Below are 21449 nucleotides of genomic sequence, written 5' to 3'. Positions count from 1 at the left end.
CTTGAAGAACTGGAGAAAAGATAACGCAAAATTGTGAGAGGAATCTTGGGATCAAAGTACAGAAATGGAATCCATCAAAAGAGATCCAACAAGGAAGTCTACAGCAAAGTAGAGAAAATTACCGACACAATCAGAAAAAGACGGGCACGATTTTATGGTCATCTGAAAAGAATGGACGGAAGAAAATTAACTAAAGAAATCTTTCACTTTTTTGATTCAAACCCCAAAACCACAATTCCCTGGTTTATAAATACCAAAGAAGACCTGCAAATGCTACATACCTCAGCTGAAGACGCCCTTAACAGAGATCTCTTCCGCGAGAAAATATTGACGAACGGGCTAAACCGAGACGAGCAACCGAAGAGAAGACACGGTGCCCCTTAAGGCCAAGTTCAGTGTCAAATGCAACAAGACTTAACGTGGTCCTTAATGGCCCCAGCGAATTATATATAATAATTATAATAATAATAATAATAATAATAATAATAATAATAATAATAATAATAATGGCAGCAATGCGTGTAATGTTGGGGGAGGTGATAACGTATTGTCGCGACCCAGACCACAACAGCAGGTACAAAATTCTAATACTGCTTGGAGATGGTGGACTACAGGTGATGTAGGCCAGGCTAAATTCCCTTTTAGGTCAGTAAGTGGATTTGTAAGCCATGGCAATAGACCTCTTACAGAATTACAGTACTGGCAATTATTTTTTACGGACCAGCTACTAACCTCCATTACAAATGAGACTAACAAATACGCGAAACTAAACATTCGGAGAAACACTCCACTTCAGAAGAGGTTTATGCAGTGTTCAAGGATGGAAGTCACAGGGGGAGGCGAGAAACGGTTCACTTCTGCAAAAACCTGTGAGAAGCAACCAAGACTTCACCCAGGACTGTGCTTCGAAAAGTACCACACCCTCCAGAAATTCTGATGAAAATGTGGGATAAAACCTAATCTGTGTCTTTCTTACGTCTTTGTGTACAATATTTTTGCATTTTCAACCTGTACAAATTTGTTGTAAATATGCAAATAAGGGTTTAATAATACATCTGCCAGTATGACAAAAACTGACTGAAATAATTACAAGTTGGGAGACATTATGGCTAGGAAAATATTCAAGGGCTAAGGGTTAAATTTGGAATGTATGAATTTGTTTTGTTAGACTCTCCGTTTATGAGATAGTTTGAAAAAAACAGAGAAAAGTTAAAAAATGTTGATGTTTTCTGAATGCCAAGTAGTGAGAGGTGGCGCTCTAAGGTTGAAATCTTAGATTTTACATCACAGGCCCAACACTAACAACATATCAAAAAATCAAAACCACCAGACCTTTTGCATACCAAAATGTATAATTTTACTAGACTATCAAGCATCAAATGCAATAGCTTCCACCTATGTACACTGTATATATTTTTAATTGATGTCAACAAAATGAAATGATAAACCACACAACAAGTAGAAGCAGGAAAATGATCCATACCTTTACTTTGGAATGTATGCAAAAGAAGACGAGCATAACCATCTTGTGGTGCATTTTTTTCTGCAGCTCTTGCTTGCTGAAAACAATAGAACAGTTACAAAATACACATTCTCAACAATTCAAAAGACATTAAGTATTTCCAACATGGACAGCAAAATTTCACAATATTCACTTCAATTATGAATGAAAATGATATTAGAAGCAAGCAGTGATAGGAAGAGTACAGGTAAAAAGTAACTGGGCTCGATTACAGTTACATGATAAATATTTTACGCAATGAAAAATATCACTTTTTCAACAAGTAATCAGTAAAATTACAATTGCAATACAGAATGCTAGTCTTAAGGAAATCAGTGATTTTTTCTATGGGCAGAAATAATACAATAGTTTGCATTTTTCTTCTTAGCATGGACACATTAAAGGGCTATCATTAGGTGAGAGTAAACATGATACAGTAGAACATACTCAATGTGGAACTTAAAGTGGAAACTTGTCCACTACGCGATTGTTATTCTTGGTCCCAGCGAAGCTTACGGCATTATAATGTTCTAATGTTGTTACTTTTGCATAATGCAGAATTTCCTCAACACAGAAACAAATAATGAAAGAATACTTTAAAATGTACTTGTACAATGCAGAAAATATTAGGAACTGATGCAGTCCTATTTACAATATTTCTGCATTTCTGGCGCTGGTATGATGATCAATGTCACTGTTTGGGCAAAGTGACACATGTCTTAGGACATCTCTGCCATCAGTGCACCTGCTGTTCTATTTCTTCACTGGCACACTTCAGGAATTTCCATGAGGGAAAGGCTAGTAATCCGTCTTCTAAGACAAACAGGTACAGTAGCTGAACAGAGAAGCTGACCGAGATTTTAATGAGATTTTCAGAAAACATCATTAGTGAAGACAAGGAAGCAGGCATACCGCCAAATAGTTAGCTACTGTGTTCATAAAAGTGAAGACAAACTGAACATCATGGATAAATCTTACGTGACATTGGCGCTAAATGAAAAAGTAAAAAATAAGGGAATCTAAGGAAAAAAGACAAACTCTCGGTATGGCAAATAATGTTCCGGTTCAGGTGTGTAAAGACATAAAATTACGACATGCTTATTTGTAGTCATATGGCAAAAGCTGACATGTCCATTTTTTATGAAAATGGTGTTTATCATGATATGACTTGACAATCTCATGTTCTTTCAGCTGGCAAAGAACGATATTAACGGTTAGAAACTTCATTTTGATTGGCCCGTATTGAACTGAGATTACATATGTATTTATTAGAGTAAAATTTACGACTCCACCTATTCAATACAATATACTTTTGCAATGCAGTTTTTTACATTACAGTTTAAAATTTATTTGGTACCAGTTTCGACCCTGTTCGGGGTCATCATCAGCCATACACATTCAATTATACAATTCAGTCAATACATTTTTAACATGATATTTTAGTTAAAACAAACAAATATGACACTATCAAGCTTAAAAGTTAGATGATAATGAGGCACAGAGATGATAAAAGCACACGTATTTTAGTATTATGGCAAATTGAATGCCGTTATAAATATGATAAAAGTTCGTAAAATAAGTGCTTCAGAACATGCTGTTGGAGAAGTGTTGATGTATTTCTAGGTACTAATTGGTCTAAAAAGCATATCTTTTACGTAAGTTCTGGTGAATGTATGACCTTACTTAACGCTGTTAAATTATACACATGACTTAAACATTGTTTTTAAATGCGTGTCTTTCACATAAGTTCTAACAGCACTGCCTTCAGTATCTCAGACCTCTACTTAAGTTCATCCAATGATATGTTTTTAATTTGCTTACATAATGTGTATGACTTGCCTGCTGCCATTTCTTGATGGATACAGTACTTTTGTATCCATCTCTTGGCACAGGCCAGAGTAAAGTGTAGCTTCCACCGAAGTCCCAGTCTCATACATGGCTGTGACAATATGGAAGCTGCTGGGGTATGGGTGGTGCCGAGTAATGGCATTCAGAGCACGACTAGTGCATCTGAGTGTTATGAAAGGCGTTGCTCATGGGGTCAGTCATGCTGCAATAGCACTTTCTGACCCAGTGAGGAAAGCAATGGCAAACTACCTCACTCTTCGTCTTGCCTGGTACGCCTCATTTTGGTGCTGCCATTGGTTTTTGCGGTTTCCTTATAACCGCATAACCTTTGGTGGTGCTATTTGAGGATCCAACCAGCCTCTGGGCTGATGACCTAACAGACAGACAGACATGTTTATGACTGCATTGCAAAAGTATATTGTAGTGAATAGGTGGAGATGTACATTTTACTTTAATAAATACATATGTAAAGAATGATATGTCTCTCTATAACAGGTTATTAGATAAAGCCACTATCAGATGACATGTCCAAATGACATTTTTTTTATATGCCAAATCTGACATGTTTTTCAATCTGAGTACGTGTCATATTTTGGCAAGCTATTTTAAAATGCTTTTGTATGTCCAAAGTTGACATGTTCTTTCTGGTAACAATGTACAATTGGCATTCTCTGGAGCTGACAACAATGGCTAGTATGTACTTCAGTGTTGGTTGGTTATTGAGGATGAGGAAGGTCCAGTTTTTTGGTACTTGCACTACAATACATACACAATGGCTTGGCCAGGTAGGAGTAGACACAACTGGATATGAAGGGATTATGGGACATTTTGGATATGGGACAAGGAACACTGAAGAGGAACTTCTACTTGATTTGTGATTAAGGAATAACTTGCTGATAAAGAACACATGGTTCAGAAGAAAGGAAGTCATAAAATAACACAGTACAGCTGTGATGGCAGCTGTAATTCGGAAAGCAGTGTAAGTGATGTAACTGTGACACACTTGGAATTGCTAGTATTCACACTCAGACGATATTTTTCACCACTGGTTGAGAAAATCTCGTGGATCAGGAATCCCTTCTTTGAATTGAAGAACTGCCTTGAGGACAATCAAGTATCTTTGCAGGGAGAAAGCAAAAAATAAATGGAAGATGATATGGGGGAAGAATGAGATGGAGTGGCATATTTATTAGCTCCAGGAATGTCCAATGAATGTATTACAACTAGACGTCTTTGATCAACTTTTCGGTACATGACATCCCCTATACCCTACAATTTCTAGAAAGGAAATACTAAGTTTAATGCGTTTCATGACAACATACCTGTGTGAATGTACCTTTTCTGCTCTGACACAAATGAAAATGAAGTACAGAAACAGAGCTAATGTAGAGAATGATCTTCCGTTAGAGTGACTATGCTTCTAAAATGATTGGCCTTTGGAAAACAGCACCACCCCTTCCAATGATCCAACAACCTCACCAAGTGAATTTTCTCAAGTACAGTACGTTTCCAGACTAGATTGTTGTAATTATTAACCAAATGTCACATTATTTTATAATTTCTGTGCACTTATAAATTATCTTTATGTAAATAAACTTAAATTAAACTTTTAAAGAAAGTAAATCATCATCATCATCATCATCATCATCATCATCATCATCATCATCATCATCATCATTTCCCTTTATCCAGCTGTAGCCGGGTAGGGGCAAATATGGTTCCTCTCCACTTTCTTCGGTCTTTCCACCACTCCTCCTCCAACACTGTGTCCCAGTCCAGGTTTCTTTCTATAATACTGCGTTGGATTGTGTCCTTCCATCTCAATCGTGGTCGTCCACGGCCTCTCCTTCCTTGGATTTGCATTTCCATCACCTTTTTTGGCATTCTTTCGCCACGCATTCGCTTTATGTGCCCAAACCATCTTAGTCGGCTCTTCTCTATTCTATCATTCATTTTTTCCACTCCAATTTCTTCCCGGATTTTCTCATTCCTTATTTTGTCTCTTCTACTCTTCAGTATCATACTCCTCAAGAACTTCATTTCGGCTGCCTGTATTCCACTCTCATCCTTCTTCGTCATTGTCCAAGTTTCTGCTTCGTAAGTTGTTATGGGTACGTAATACATCTTGTACATAGTATCCTTTCCTTCCATTGGCACATCTTTGTCCCATAACATGTTTCTTACACTATGATAGAAACAACTTCCAGCCTGAATCCTCTTATTAATCTCAGCATCCAGTCTAGCATTCTCCAATAATTCACTCCCCAAGTATTTGAACGTTTCCACTACTTCCAGGGGCTTGTCTGCAAGTCTAATTTGACCTTTCCCTTCTTTCTCCCCTCTAGTCATAACAAGAGTTTTACTCTTTTCTACACTTATTTTCAATCCACATTCTTCAATCTTCCCATTCACCACATTCAACTGTTCTTGAACCTTCCTGTCGTCTTCTCTCCAAATCACAATATCATCTGCAAATAACATCATGTTCATTTCTCTTCCCCCATATGCTGCTTTTGCTGTTCTCATGATGTCATCCATTACTATTGTGAACAGGATTGGTGATAGAACACTTCCCTGTCTCAGCCCACTAGATGTTTTGAACCAACTTGTCCTGCCAACTTGTGTTTGCACACAACTACAAAATTCCTTATACTATGCCATGATAATTTTTATTAATCCCTGTCCAATTCCTTTTCGCACCAGACTGTCCCAAACTTTAGTCCTGGGACACTGTCATATGTCTTTTCAATGTCAATGAATGTCATCACCATATCATTCCCGTACTCCCATTGCTTTTCCATTAGTTGTCTCATAATGAAAATGGGCTCTATTATTGACCTTCCACTTCAGAAACCTAACTGATTTTCCTGTATCTGATTCTCAACTCCCAACCTTATTCTACTTTCCAGTATCCTTTCCATTATGTTAGCAATATGGGATATTAGAGTAATTCCCCTGTAGTTCATCAAAACTTTCTTACCACCTTTCTTGAAAACTGGGATGATTATTCCTTTTTGCCAATCCTCAGGGACCTCCTTATTCTCCCAGACATTCCTGAGAACCCGATATGTCAACTGCAGGCCTACAGCTCCAGCTTTTTATCATCTCCACTGAAATTTCATCTATTCCAGCAGTTTTTCCATTCTTCATCTTTCTTACTGCTATTTCAATTTCATTCATTGTAATTTCTTTATCCATTTCTTCATCAACTAATTGCCTTTCCTGGTCGTCCACTGAATGACCATCATCCGTTCTTATGTTCAGCAGCTTCTGAAAATACTCTCTCCATCGATTTCTTATTTCTTCTGGCTTTGTTAGAATTATGCCACCTTCATCCTTCACAAATCTGGTGTTTACTTGATCTCAAGAACTTCATTTTGGCTGCCTGTATTCGACCATATTTGCCCTACCCGGCTACAGCTGGATAAAGGGAAATGATGATGATGATGATGATGATGATGATTTACTTTCTTTGAAAGTTTAATTTACAGTAATTTCTTGCTGCTCTGCGTATCATCTCTCAATTTTTGTGTGAATAAGGCCCAGCTTTTCCTCTTTTCTTTCTCCACTACTTTCTTGGCCAAATTCTTTGCCTCCACATATTTTCTTCTACTTTCTTCAGTCTTAGATGTTTTCCATGCTTTCCATGCTATTTTCTTTTCCTTCACTTTAATCTTTACCTATCATTCCACCAGTGTGTTTCTTTGTCTTTCACATTTCCTGATGTTCTACCACACACCTTTTCTGCACATCCAACCAGTGCTTCCGTAAATCTTTTCCATTCCTCTTCAACATTCCCCACCTCCGTCCTGGGTACCAAGGGTATTATTTCCCTTTGAAATTCTTCTTGTATGCTTCTCTCCTTCGACTTCCATACCTTAATTCTTCTCTCTCTTCTTACTTGGGGTTTTTCAATCTTTCCAACTTTCAATTTTCCTATCACAACTCTATGATCTCCACCAAAGACTTCTTCAAGCATGGCTGTTACATCTACAAGGTTCTTCCGGTGTTCTTTCTCTATGACTATATAATCAATCATTTGATTCCTCATGCAAAAATCCACCAACAACTCGCCTTCTGGATTTACATTTCTATATCCAAAGGGCCCTACATCATCTTCCTTCCCTTGTCTTTCTATTCCAACTCGTGCATTTAGATCTCCCATCAATAGTACTTCCATATCTTCTATCTGTCTCTCCACTTCCTCTAAGAAGTCCTCTAGATGTTCATCTATGCAACCAGTTTGTGGGGCATACAACTGAAATAGGTCTTTCACGCCATTTTCAAACTGGAGTCTCATCATCATCATCCTATCGCTGATGTACTTTGTATATTCCACATATTCTTGGATTTCTCTTCTAAGTATGATGGCCACTCCATTTTTTCCTTCAGGTCCTCCGCTGTAATACAGCCTGTATCCTTCTCTCAGAGGGATCTCCCCTGTACCCCTCTTCTTGGTCTCGCACAGTCCAAGTATGGCTATATCTTTTTCTATCATGAAGTCAACCAGTTATTCTGTCTTTCCTGTCAGTGTCAGTACATTTACTGTTGCAATTTTAATGTAGTTTGGTGCTGGTTGCCCATTTTTCACAGTTCCACCAGCACCTGAAGAGCTGCGCGTTGCTTTTAGCAGGGGACGCCCTAACCTTTTCCGAGGCACCATATCTGCTTTGTCCATATAGGCTATTGTTACGATGGGCTCGCCACACCCAAAAGGCATTTTATACCTACTGCCAGGTTCAAAATTAGGCCGCCCCTAACATGGAGACAGACGCCTTTCGTAGCCGCTCCTCTGGAGTAGGCCTACAGACGCTATGGGTATGCCCCTTCCGCCATCTCTGCCGTACCGAAGTCCACCTTCTCCGCCGTAGATGCTGTTGAGGTCTTCACTCGTAACCCTAAGCTGGGACCCATACCAGATGTTACACACTGGGTCAGTGTGCTCTGGGACTCGCATAGGCAGGGGCGCCACTCCCTGGGTAGGGCTGCCTCCGAAGAGGGTCCCTACCTGCTACCTCAAAGAAAGTAAATGTTAGTCCTAAATTATACGAATAAAATCCATGGCTAAGGGGTCCTTGGACATGCTTGTGATATGCTCAAGGGGCCTCAGAGATAAAAAGTTTGGGAAACCCTGGATTACATGATAAGTGATCTAAGATAGCACCAACATAGCACTTTCCGCAACAAAACGTCTCCGCAACAAAACATCTTATCTCCACCTGCCTAAAAGAACATATCCGTCACACCAAGAATCAAAACACAAATATTTCAGCGGTAGCCAAGCATTCTTACGAAACAAGACACTCAATATCATTTGATATGACCAAAATCCTAGCAGCTATCCTTTGGAATCTGGAAAGGAAAATTGCGAGGCTATCGAAATCAAGAAATATCCGGACAATATGAATTTAGAAGAAGGATATAAAATCAGTAATTCTTGGATGCCTATCATACATAAATTTTTCTTTTTTTGCTATTTGCTTTATGTCGCACTGGCACAGATAGGTCTTTTGGCGACAATGGGATTGGAAAGGCCTAGGAATTGGAAGGAAGCGGCCGTGGCCTTAATTAAGGTACAGCCCCGGCATTTGCCTGGTGTGAAAATGGGAAACCAGAAAACCATCTTCAGGGCTGCCGACAGTGGGGCTCGAACTCACTATCTCCCGATCACTGGATACTGGCCGCACTTAAGCGGCTGCAGCTATCGAGCTCGGTCGTACATAGATTAAGACATACAGACCACAACATAAACACGCAGGTCGAACCTCCTATTACATAACGGAGCGGGCAAGCCCCACTACCCGGCTGTGACACATACCATCCAGAATTCTCACGAGACAGCCAGGGGGCTTACATCAGCCAAAAAGGCTAGGATATATAGACCAAGGTCAGGAACCACTCTTGTAGTGCGATTGCTGCCTGGGAGACTGATTACCTCGGATCGAGTAGGGGTATTTCAGTCGCCTTGACGAAGAAAACTGCAATGTATTTGAAACGTCGGCAAACTCTACATAACGTACAGAAAACAACAACATGGTTCAACCCGGAAAATAAACTAAATAATACATGGTAATTTACTTTCGAGGTCGGCATATAATGTCTTTGCCTTTTCGCAGATTCAATTCTTGGTCACAGTATCGCCTGCTAGTCGCTTATCATTTATTCAAACGAGAAGCAGCTTTTCTACATTTTCCATAACACGTGGCCTTGCTTTGATACTCTTGTGACTCCTTTTGCTGCATCTACCCCTTTTATTTCTTTTTTCTGTAATACTGTGCAAATCGTTTAAGTATACTTGTTATAAAATCTCGCTTTATAAGCCACTCACATACTTCGTTCCTGCTTTTCGAGCATATCCTTCTTAACCTCCATCGTAACTGTCTCCTTCTTAACCTCCATCGTAATAATTTCCTTCTTCCGACTGAATTCCTTTTTAGCCTTCTTTTCATTCGCTGGGCCCATTGTTGCAGAAAAGTTATAACACTAATGAAAGAAACAAAACACGTACACTCGTATGATGTTGACTATGCGAGCGAGGCATGCCAATTGAAGTCCAGTGCGGGAGATGATTACACATACTCATCCAGGAGAGAGAGAGGCAGGAGGGAAGGGAAAATGTAGGCACATGTAGGCAGAATCTCACTCGCTTACAAGTTACAATTTATTTAAAATGTTTGCTCGTCTTGCAAAACACTCATAGACCAAGTTACTCGCATTCCGAGGTTTCACGGTATACTTCTTGTTGCTGCCACAGACCTCTCCCTTATATGGTTTCTAAATGAGGTGGCTGAAGGTTGAAGTGTTATTCTGAGGTATTTGAACGATTTTACGATTTCTGACTTTCCCACCACACTGTATTGTCATTGTATAAGATTCTTTCTCCCTTTCAGAAAACCATCTGCACTGTCTTGCTAGTGTTGATTACTAGGCTGTTGTTTGCAACGTAATCTTCAAGTCTATCCATTACATCTTGGAGTTAGTCTCTGTTACTTGAACCCATAAATATGTCATCTGCATACATATATAGTGCAACTGAAGTGTTGTGAGTGATGTTTATGATATCAGCAATGGCTATACTGAATAGCAGGGGCTGAGTGGATCACTTGCAGCACTCCATTTGTTTGCATTATGGGGACCGAAGATGTCTTGCCGTCTTGAACTGTGACTATGTTGTGTGCCAGGATGTTATTTATTGTTTTGGTCAGCGGATTATCTGATCGAATTATGCTTTCCAGTTTACTAAGGAGCAATTCTCTGTTTAGAAGATCAAAGCTTTCCTAAAGTCAATAAAGACAGCATAAAATTTCCCTTTTGGATGTCTCGTTGCATTCTATATACTGTTGGTGAGATTTTGAATTGCACTGAGAGTTCCCCTACATTTCATGAAGCTGAACTGCTGTTTCTAAAATGAGTCTGTTCTCTAGAATCTTGGTATATATCTTGAAGATGATGTTTTTAAGAGCAATGCCTGTAGGCATCAGAGTGCTCTCTGTTTCCCTTGCTTTTGTAGAGCATCCTTACATCAGCCTGTCTCCATATTTCTGGTATTTCTCCTGTTGTCATGCATGTGTTGAACAGCGTGGTCCATATGTGTATCAATAGGTCACGAGTCTTTCAAATTTTCATTGAATATACCATCTGGTCCTGGTGCTTTTTTGTTTTTTGAGGCTTTAATTGCCATTTTGATTTCTTCCGGATCTATGAGATAAGTCGCATTATTTATATTCCTTTGGAGCGAGAGAGCCATCTCAAGGGTTTTCTTGTTCAGGGTCTCAGAGAAGTATTTTTCCCAAGATGTTATTGGAAGTTCAGGAATACTGTCACTCATTTCTTGAGTGCTATAAAAGGGTCTTTTAAGGCTTCTTCTGCTTTCATTAGTGCTTGGACTTCTAAATATGGGGCTTTCTTTAGTTGAATAAGTTTTTTGTATGTTTTTCTCTTCTCTGCATACTCTGTAAATATGAAATTCTTAGTTGTTTGTTGTGCTCTGCGGATGAGTTCCAAAGTTTTTTGTCTGTGTTTGTAACATTTGTTTTCAAACCACGGTTTGGCTGTTCTTGGTGTCGACCAGATTTGTGCTTCCTTGAGGGTGCTTAGAACAATGTCTAGTGCCGAGACCAGTAGACCTTCTTTAATCATTTGTGGGATTCCATCCAAGTCACTCATTTTCCTCTCAAGTATTTCTGGGCAAATTTTTCTTGTGATGCACTGCTGTAGTCTCTGCTTGTGTATGAGGTTTTGTCCCCCTATCTCAATTTGAATGGCAACAGGTATATGTTTCCTCAGGATGGCGACTGGGTTTCTGTACATTACCACATGGCTACTGATTGAGAGGCAATCTCCTTTGATGAAAACTAATCTATAGTACTTCTGCCGTTAGGAGCTACTATATATAGATTGCTTCATCCCCCTAATTTATTAATTTGTAGCCTTCATGCTGGAGTATATCGAGAATGAGTTCTGTTCTATAGTCCTGTTTATCTATTTGACAGTTGAAGTCACCTCCAAGAATCACTGCCGAGTCATTTTTTGCTCTTGTTATTGCATTCACTACATGTTCAACTGCATCATCCACAATCCTAGTTGGGCTTATGTAGAGATCTATGATATTTAATCTGTCTGTCCTAATAAGTATCAGATTTTCTTCTGTACGAACTTGTTTTGGTGTACCTATGTTGTCTCCATGGAAGATACTAACTCCTCCTTCCGGTCTGCCTTTTCCTTTGGGAGTGGCTAGGGCGTGCTTACTATAGAGATACACTAAACATGGGTTCCATTAAGAAGTCTCAGAGGCGATGATTATGTTGAATTTACTCCAGGTGTCGGATGTTGATGATATAATGCTAACTGATATTAATATATACCACATTTACTCTTTTTGTGTAATTATTATGCAGAGTAACCAATCACAGTAAGCATGACCAAGACCTGTCTTACTCAACTAAATATCTGGACCCCAGAGCTCCCTTTATTGCAATACTGCAAACCCCAGGAAAAAAATAACTGATGACCCCTGGTTAAGACAGTTTAAACATGTACTGTATATTTTTGAAATGTCAAGATTTGTGAAAATCTAGATCGAGCTTCATGGCTCAAAAAAGGACTAAAGTTAACATTTGACATGTCGCTTTTGAACTCTTCTATTCTTTTCTGTTATTAAATGGGGAATCATTTTTAATAGGAGGCAGAAAACATGTAAGGCAAATGTATTGTTGTGGGTTGTCAGGGTGTTTCAAATAAAAATGATTACACAGAATGAAAGCCTGTTTTACTGTTGATTACATTTATTAATACTTTCCCTGCTATTGCTGTACTGTGGGTTTTATGTGAGTTTGTTTTGAGTCACATGTGACATGTGTTAAGGAAATAGTTCTCTAGGTTGCCTTTGGATAGTGAAAGTATATTATTTCAAAATAATGAGACTGGCAGCTGCAAGACATATTAAGTTCTCACAATCCTCAGCTGGGTGATCCTCTAGCATAGCACTGAACTGTGCATAACTTCCCTGTCTACAGAACATGTTGGTAAAGGGAGATTTACAAGTGTATAAATGTATATTTAAGACAAAACAATTGATGTACATATTTATTTACTGTATAATTTGAGGTGGTATAGGTAATATTGTAAAATAAGTAACAATACTCAATACTTTCAAAGTACTAACTAGAGTGCAAATAATTATATTGTGTTAAAGTGTCGTTCTAATCGTGACTTCAAGATTGTGAAATTGTGATTATTTGAAGTTTTATTCTCTAGATACTTTTAGGGGCATCATGAGTCCCATAGTAAGTGCATTTGTACGTGCATTGATTTAATGATGATATGTATATTTACGATTGCCTGTTCACATATTTGGCCGAAGATGATGCCTATCAGTGTCAAAACTAGTTCCAAGTAAATGTTATTTCACAAAATTGAATGACCTGCATAAGCAGAAACTTATCAGGAAGAAGAAGGAGGAGAATAGAAAGAAGAAGAAGAAGTAGAAGAAAAGAAAAAGAAGATGAAGAATAAAGAAGAAATAGGGTGGTGGACTCAGCCTGTTACAATATTTGCACTAATATATATTTATTGTCCTTTGGTTCTCTTTTTGGGCTAATTTTGTCATTTTGAGGTAGGGAATTATTATCATTGGAATGAGAGGACTGTAGAATTGAGCCAAGAAAATATAGGGGTATGGATGAGTGGAACAGTAGACTGGTATTCTTATACTTCTATGGTATGTTTGTGTACATGACCTTCAGCATAATTCCTAAAAATCAACGCAGTTCTTTCACATTTATATCAGTCTATTTCTGTATACTCAGGCTGAGAGAGGAGTTTGCAGATAATTATTTTCCGCAAACTGTGCATGATACAAATTCTGCTCCTCTTTGCAGAGGGTGGTTATGTAAATCATCTTAGTTGCTATCACTTATTTCTTCACACCCGATTATGATATTTTCTTTTTTTTTTGCTAGGGGCTTTACGTCGCACCGACACAGATAGGTCTTATGGCGACGATGGGATAGGAAAGGCCTAGGAATTGGAAGGAAGCGGCCGTGGCCTTAATTATGATATTTTCAAGAAGGAAGTTGTCATAAACTTCTTCACTTGTATGGAAAATAAATTAGAATCCTCACATCATTCAATATTTTGAATGCTTTTTCACCACCTAGTACTACTTCAGCACAACTGTGAGCGACCATGTTCGTCAGCTAGCAATTGATTCCAAAAAAACTGTACATAATCACATAAAAAAACTAGGTTTACAGCACTTCCTACGAGGATTCGAATAAGCACAAGCTTTAGTATTGTAGCCAATAGATGGCAGATAGCTTATGTTTTACAATAATTGCTAAAAAATAAAAAAATAAATAAATAGAGAAGCAAAGATATAACACCCAGAAGTTCAACATGCAATATATTACATTGTAACTGCTGTGGCACTTCCTGTGAGACTCAATATATTGTACCATGACCCACTTTGGGTTAAGAAAGGAAAGGGATGAGTGTGGGGTAGGAATGTTGACCAGAAACACTACCGCATGCAATACAGTTTCTGTTAGGCACATAAAACAGTGAATGAAGTGGATACATTTCACAGTTGGACAAATTAGGATGAGAAATGTCTTATATATTCACCATATAAGGGTTCAGATAAGGATGAAGCTGACAAGTTTTATGAACAATTGAATGACAGAGGAGGAAAAGGAAGGGAAGAAGTTGTAGAAGACCAGAGGGCTAAAGTTTTAAGAGGAAGGAGAATGCATCCTGGGGGTTATCAGGAAGTGAGTTCAGGAGAGGTATCAGTGAGGAATCGGTATGAGTCATTGCAAGCAGAACAGTCGAGGGATGGGAAATGGGAAAATGTTACAGAGAAGAGTTCAAGCAAGAGGGAAAGGAAATGTAGAGTAGAGGATAGGAAGGAGGAGGTGGAACAGGGTTATGAGAGAGAGAGGGGGAGAAGGGAGGGGAAGTAGGTTTCACGTCTGTCAGGGAAGTTAACAGAGACCAGGGGGAGGGCAGGATCTAATGAGTTGGGGAGGGCTGAGGCTTTGTTATACAATACAATACAATACAATAGCTTTATTTTGTCTGGCAAGATTAAGGCCATTAGGCCCTCTCTTCCATCTAACCAGAAAATACAGTTTTTACATGTGCAAAATTGAAATAAACACACTTACAATTGAAACATCTTGCAACTACTAAACAATACAATATTATGATAAAAAATAAAAATAGGAGAATGATGATGATGATGATGATGATGATGAAGATGATTATTTACACAATTATGACATGATTAGCTAATTTCTATTATCCTTGGTAATAACAGTGGGATTATATAAAGTCTATAGTCTGAGGAAGGGTAAATCTATAATATTTCCATAGCATTACTTAGTAGGTAGCGGTGACAAAGTTGCCTAAAACTAGCAGGTGAGGCTCCTCTGACAGAGACGGGTAGTGCATTCCATTGTCGTGCCGAAGAAATAACAAATGAGTTTGTGTATCGTATGGTGCGGTGAGGTGGAATAGATAAGAGTGTATCAGATTTTGACCGTGTTCCAAAACTGTGATTGGATGAGAGGTGGTGAAATTGACAGTACAAGTAGGGAGGTGAGCAAGAGGAGAGTATTCGATGAAGAAGGCACAAAGCATGAAGATAACGGCGCTGTTTGAGTTTTAGCCAACCGAGTTCATCGTAGGCAGGTGTAACATGGTCAAAGTAACGTAGGTCACATATATAGCGAACACAGGCGTTTTGCGTGCATTGTAGTTTGTCGTTAAGAGTAGTAGTCAGGTCGTTGTACATGGCGTCACAGTAGTCGAAATGAGGTAATACCAGAGTGCAAATGAGGCGTTCTTTTAATACTCGAGAAAATATGTTGCGGATTCTTCTAAGTGAGTTAAGTGTTGCAAATACTTTCCTGGAGATGCTGGTAACCTGCTGCTTCCAAGAAAGATTTTCGTCTATCATAACGCCGAGATCTTTGACAGATACACTGAAATCAATGGATGAACTTTGTAGGTAGAGTTTTGGTAAAGTGAATTTGCTTATAGTTTTTGAACAAAGCCGAGGATGTGAAATTATTATAGCTTGAGATTTTACGTTATTTAATCTAAGTCCATGCATGTCAGTCCAGTTACAGATTTCTTGTAAGTCTCTATTGAAATTTTTAATTTCATCAGTTAGTCTTTCCGGTTCACAGTGCAAGTATAATTGTATATCGTCAGTGTACATGTGGTGTCTGCAGCTGTTTACTGATGACGTAATATCATTGATATACACAGAAACTAGAAGTGGTCCTAGGACAGACTCCTGTGGAACACCAACCTCTACAGATCGCCAGGATGAATATTCATTATTGTTATTTCTTACACACTGCAGACGACCGCGGAGGTATGAATTCATCCACTGAAGACTGTTTATCGAGAACTGGAGTTTAAATAGTTTGGAAAGTAGTATGTCTATGTCAACAGAGTCAAAAGCTTTAGAGAAGTCAAGAAGAGCTAGTATGGTAACTTTTCTTTTGTTCATCGCATTGCGAATGTCGTCTGTAACCTTAAGTAGTGCAGTACTAGTGCTGTGGTTACGTCGAAAACCAGACTGGCGTTCATCAAGAATATCGTGTATTTGCAAGTACAGTAGTTGGAGACTTCAAAATCAAATCAAAATCTCTTTATTTGCAAATGAGGTGTCTACCTCGGTGGCAAATGGTACACTAAAATACATTATTGTCAAGCACTAAATATTAAATTAACAAGAGAAGAAAATTTTCCTATAATATAATATAATACAATTTACGCTAACAATGTTTTCTATTAAACACACAGCTCATCCTTAATAAATTTATATTGTTTACAAAATTCTACTTATAATATCTCCTGTACTACTTACAAATATAGTCAACTGATATACAGTATGTGAAATTACTTCAAATGATACTATACAACTGGTATAAGATTAATATTTACATTGCATTTATTTACTTATTTACTTTTTTTTTTTACCCGTTCTGGAACCTAAGTAGCATAACGACCTGCTGCGTCTTAACCAGAGCCCCTTTTGCCACCACTTTTCAGAGTTCCTGAAGGGCCTTCACAGCTACTGTAGCGGTCCCAGGGCCCTCGAAGTCCCCACTGTACTTCACCCCTACAGGCAGTCCCCTACTTTGGCTGTCCAAACTCCTTAGACCAGGGGATGGAATTAATTTATTCACACACATTTTTTTATTTGCAATAACCTGCACTAGTCAAATGCCCTCTAACACTTCATTTATTTTCTCTGTTACTGTTTATTCTCTTCTTGAATATCTGTACATATTTTGGAAAAGGATCAAACACTACCCCTGGTAAACTGTTCCACTCCTTCACACCCTTCCCAATGAATGAAAATTTACCCCAATCGCTTCTGCTAAAATTCCTTCAAATTTTATATTTGTGGCCAGTCCTGCCGATATAATTATTTTCCAACGGAAGCCTCTCACGGATATCTCCCCATGCTTCTTCTCTTGTATAGGCTCTATATAATCCTATAAGTCTAGTTTTCTCCCTTCTCTTACTTAAAGTTTCCCACCCAAGTTCCTTTATCATTTCTGATACACTACTCTTTCTCCTGAAATCCCCTGTTACAAATCTTCCTGCTTTCCTCTGCACACTATCTATTTCTTTTATTAGGTATTCTTGGTGAGGATCCCAAACACTGTTTGCATATTCCAATAATGGATGAACCATACTTAAGTAACTTTTTTCTTTTAATTCTTTGTTGCATCCTTTAAGTAGTCTCATTATGGCATGTAACGATCTGTATGCTTTCCCAACAATGTCATCAACATGACCCTTCCAGTGCAAATTACTTTCAAATCTCACACTTAAGTATTTGCACTTGCCATCTTTTGGGATAACTACCTCATCCAAAGTATATTCAAATTCAGTTTTAAAGCTCCTGTTTGTAAAAGTTGTAACAGTTGATTTGCCTCCATTAAACTTCATATTATTTTCTTCAACCCATTGTTGGATACTTTCAAGGTCCTTTGTAATTCTGAACAATCTTCAATGTTGTTTATTTCCCTATAAACAATTATGTCATCTGCATACAATTTTATTTTTGATGTTATATTGTTCCCTAAATCATTTGCGTATATTAAGAAAAGTAACGGACTGATTATACTACCCTGTGCAATTCCCTTCCAAACTTTCTCTTCCTGAGATACATTATTTCCTACTTTGACTCCCTGAACCCTTGAATTTAGAAACGTTTTTATCCAATGTGTAACCCTTACGTCCAATCCTATTCCCTCCAATTTCTTTAATAATATTCCATGTTCCACTCTATCAAAGGCTTTGGAATGATCTATGGCTATGCAATCTAACCGACCTCCTGAATCCAATTGATCTGATATGTCCTGCTGAAATCCCACAATTGTGCCTCACGATAAAATTTCTTTCTAAATCCATACTGGCTCCTCATGAACCAATTTTTATCATCACATATCCCTCTGATGTACTTCGATATTAAACTCTCCAGTATTTTACAAACTATACTGGTCAGGCTGATTGGTCTGTAGTTCACTGGTTTCCTTTTATCACCCTTTCCTTTATAAATTGGTATTATTATAGATTCCTTCCATTCCTTTGGTATTACACTATTATTTATGACATAGTCAAAGAGAAATTTTAAATAAGGCACTATGTACCACCCCATTGTCTTTAATACCTCCCCAGTAATTTGATCACTTCCTGCTGCTTTTCCTTGCTGAAGCAGTTGGATTTTTCTGAAAATATCTTTATTTGTGAATGAGAAGCTTCTTGTTTCCCCTCTGTGTCTCTCCCTTTCTATCTTCTGTTTCGGTTTCCAAGTCTTGACTATCATCTACTGAATCTCTGAATTCCCTACTAAATAGGTTTGCTTTCTCAGTATCTGTTAAATAGTGTTCACCCCCTTCTCCCACCATTGTAGGAATTTTGATTCCTTTTCCTTTTTGATTCCTGATATATGAATACAGCTTTTTCCATTTCCCTACGAGTCCTACATTCATTATCACAGCCTTATGGTCTCCTATTCCTTCAATTACCTCAGTTTTATAAACAATTTCCCATGGTTTAACCAAGAATACATCTAGTAAGTTATTGAGACGAGTCGGTTCTTGTACTACTTGGGTAAATCCTCCCTCCCAAATTAACTTATTTGCCAGTTTCTGTTCATGGGCTTCACTTGTAGCTCCATTCCATTCAACTTCAGGCAAATTTACATCTCCCCCAATTATTACCATATCATTATTATTGTTTTTATGAGTATAATCTATTATTTTCTCAAAGATTTCCACGTCTCTTTCCTCTCTTCCAGGCCTGTATGTTCCTATAATTCCCACCTCCTTCATATTATCACAAACTAATTTTATCCCTAATATTTCATCCCTTTCATCGGTAAACCATTCATGTGAACATTAAGTTTCCTTCACCAGAATAAACACACCCCCTCCCTTTTTATCTCCTTGGTCTTTACGATAGACTGTGTACCCTTCTGGAAATACTTCTCTATTACCCACCCCTTCTTTCAACCACGATTCCACTCCTATCACCACATCAGTCTCATAAGATTCCATCAATGTACCGAATTTTAATTGTTTATTTACTACACTCTGACGGTTTACCAAGAGCAATCTCAGACCCCCTTCCTCCCTAAAACTTGACTGTTGCAATTGGGTTACTTGAAATTCCTTACTATCCTGAGTTTCTTTTTCTAGTTGACTGAACCAGCCTGAAGTACAGCTGGCTCTTTCTACTAGTTTTCCTGATCAGTATTATAACTCAAGGTAGTTGCCTGTTTTACAGTACATATCTTAAGATTAATAAAATCTAGAACAATATTTGCTATCTTTCGTTTACCTGAATTGTTTAGATGGAGGCTGCATTCAATAACCTGAGTATTCCGAAAATGTTTACAAATTTTAACAATATCTGTATTTACCTTGTCCACTTCAATGTTCACAAATGAGTCTCTACTCAAATCATACCTGTGGGGCACGTTCACTACAAAGACGTTAGTGTGGGTCAGCTTCCCTAGTGTATGTTGGCGTCGTCGTGAGCTACGTCGTTCGTCCCACTGATGATAAGCACTGCATCGCCGCTCCCGAAGTTCCTAGTTGCTGCTTCCACGTTTTCCAGAACACTGCTGATAGAAGCTCCTGGATATATTTCTCCGGTTGCTGCTATATTCTCGTCGTTAATCACTCCCGCAATTCCCCTTCCTTGGCTATCACCAAACACAGATAACTTCGCTGATTTAGGTCTAACTGGGTCTTGAATCTGAATTCTAGGCCTAAATTTTAAACTCGGCACGGCAACGGCAGCGGATCGCGATGAGTTGGTTTCACGCGCGCGATCACTTTCTTCCAGAATTAAATTATTTAGGACAGAAAATTTATTTCTGTTTATTTCCGGAAATTCAGTTGTAGATTTCTTCTTAGCCGGCCATCCACGAACTACTTGACACCACGTGCTCGAGTTTGTTACTGGTACCGGTATATCACTCGAAGAATGGGCAGTCCCAAATTCTAGCGATCGCAGTCTTTCTTTTAATTCCTGATTTTCAACTTTAAGAGTCTCACTGTCCTTTTTTAGAATGTTTATAATTTCTAATGCACTTTTATATTCCTCATCGATTGTTTTCGGTGCTTCGTCAACGCAGTTGCCAACAACAACATTCCGAACACACTGCTCACAAATCCAGTCAACATTTTCATTAGTTTTTACGTCTCTAGGGCAATTTCCGCACTTATAATGCCACCATTGATCACAAGAATCACACAACATTCCATTTTTTCACTAATCTTCGACATTTTCCGCACTTTTCGTCACATTTTACGGTTAATTAACACGGAGATAAAACACTACATCGTCATTACCGGGCGCCATTTTGAAAAAACTTGTTGGTGTACAATGAATTCTAGGGCTTTTGAAAGGACCGATAATATGCTCACAGGTCTATAGTCAGTTGTGTCTTCAGGCGGTGATTTTTTAGCGAGCGGGACGACAATGGCAGCTTTCCATAAGGAGGGATACGTGCCAGTCATTAGTGAGTGGTTAAATATGCGAGTTATAGTAGGTAAAATTATGTCAATTAATGTCTTAAATTCTATTTCTATGTTGTCTATCCCTTTGGACTTCGATTTTATTCTAAATATGGCTTGTTTAACTTGCGTGGGTGTCGCATGTGAAAAGTAGAATTTTTCTCTGTCAGGTGCAGGGGAGTTGTAATTGCTGTATAGTGTTCTATGTTTTCTTTCTCTGTCAATGGTATGTCCGGGAGTGGTAAAATATGTATTGATAGAGTCCAGGGATATGTCAATAGGATTATCGTCTCTTTGTTTACCTATTCCCATGTATCTTAGTTCTTTCCAAGCCATAGCATGTCTAGTATTTTGTTTTAGCAGGGTAGGTGCATGTCTAATTCTAGCGTTGCGTACTGCCTGCGATGTTTTATTTCGTAGCCGTTTAAATGCGTCAAAATTGTCTTGTGTCCGTTGTCGCTTAAACTTTCTATGTGCGGCATCTCGTCTTGCCATTAACTCCATTAGGTCTACGTTTAGCCACGGTGCTGGGGCTCGCGTTACCC

General features: G+C 38.4%; 1 protein-coding gene across 1 annotated transcript in view; it reads right to left on the bottom strand.

Annotated features, from left to right (window-relative positions):
* Nucleotides 1-21449, bottom strand: part of pcm (pacman) — a 668873-nt gene that overhangs the window by 103644 nt on the left and 543780 nt on the right. The window contains exon 29 of the mRNA XM_067150369.2: nt 1484-1559. Within this exon, the coding sequence (XP_067006470.2) occupies nt 1484-1559 (76 nt within the window). The remainder of the gene's footprint in view (nt 1-1483; nt 1560-21449) is intronic.

The sequence above is a fragment of the Anabrus simplex genome, chromosome 6, assembly GCF_040414725.1.
Source record: "Anabrus simplex isolate iqAnaSimp1 chromosome 6, ASM4041472v1, whole genome shotgun sequence".
Lineage (NCBI taxonomy): Eukaryota > Metazoa > Arthropoda > Insecta > Orthoptera > Tettigoniidae > Anabrus > Anabrus simplex.
Note: the sequence above shows the minus strand (reverse complement) of the source record. Positions and strands in the feature narration are given on the sequence as shown.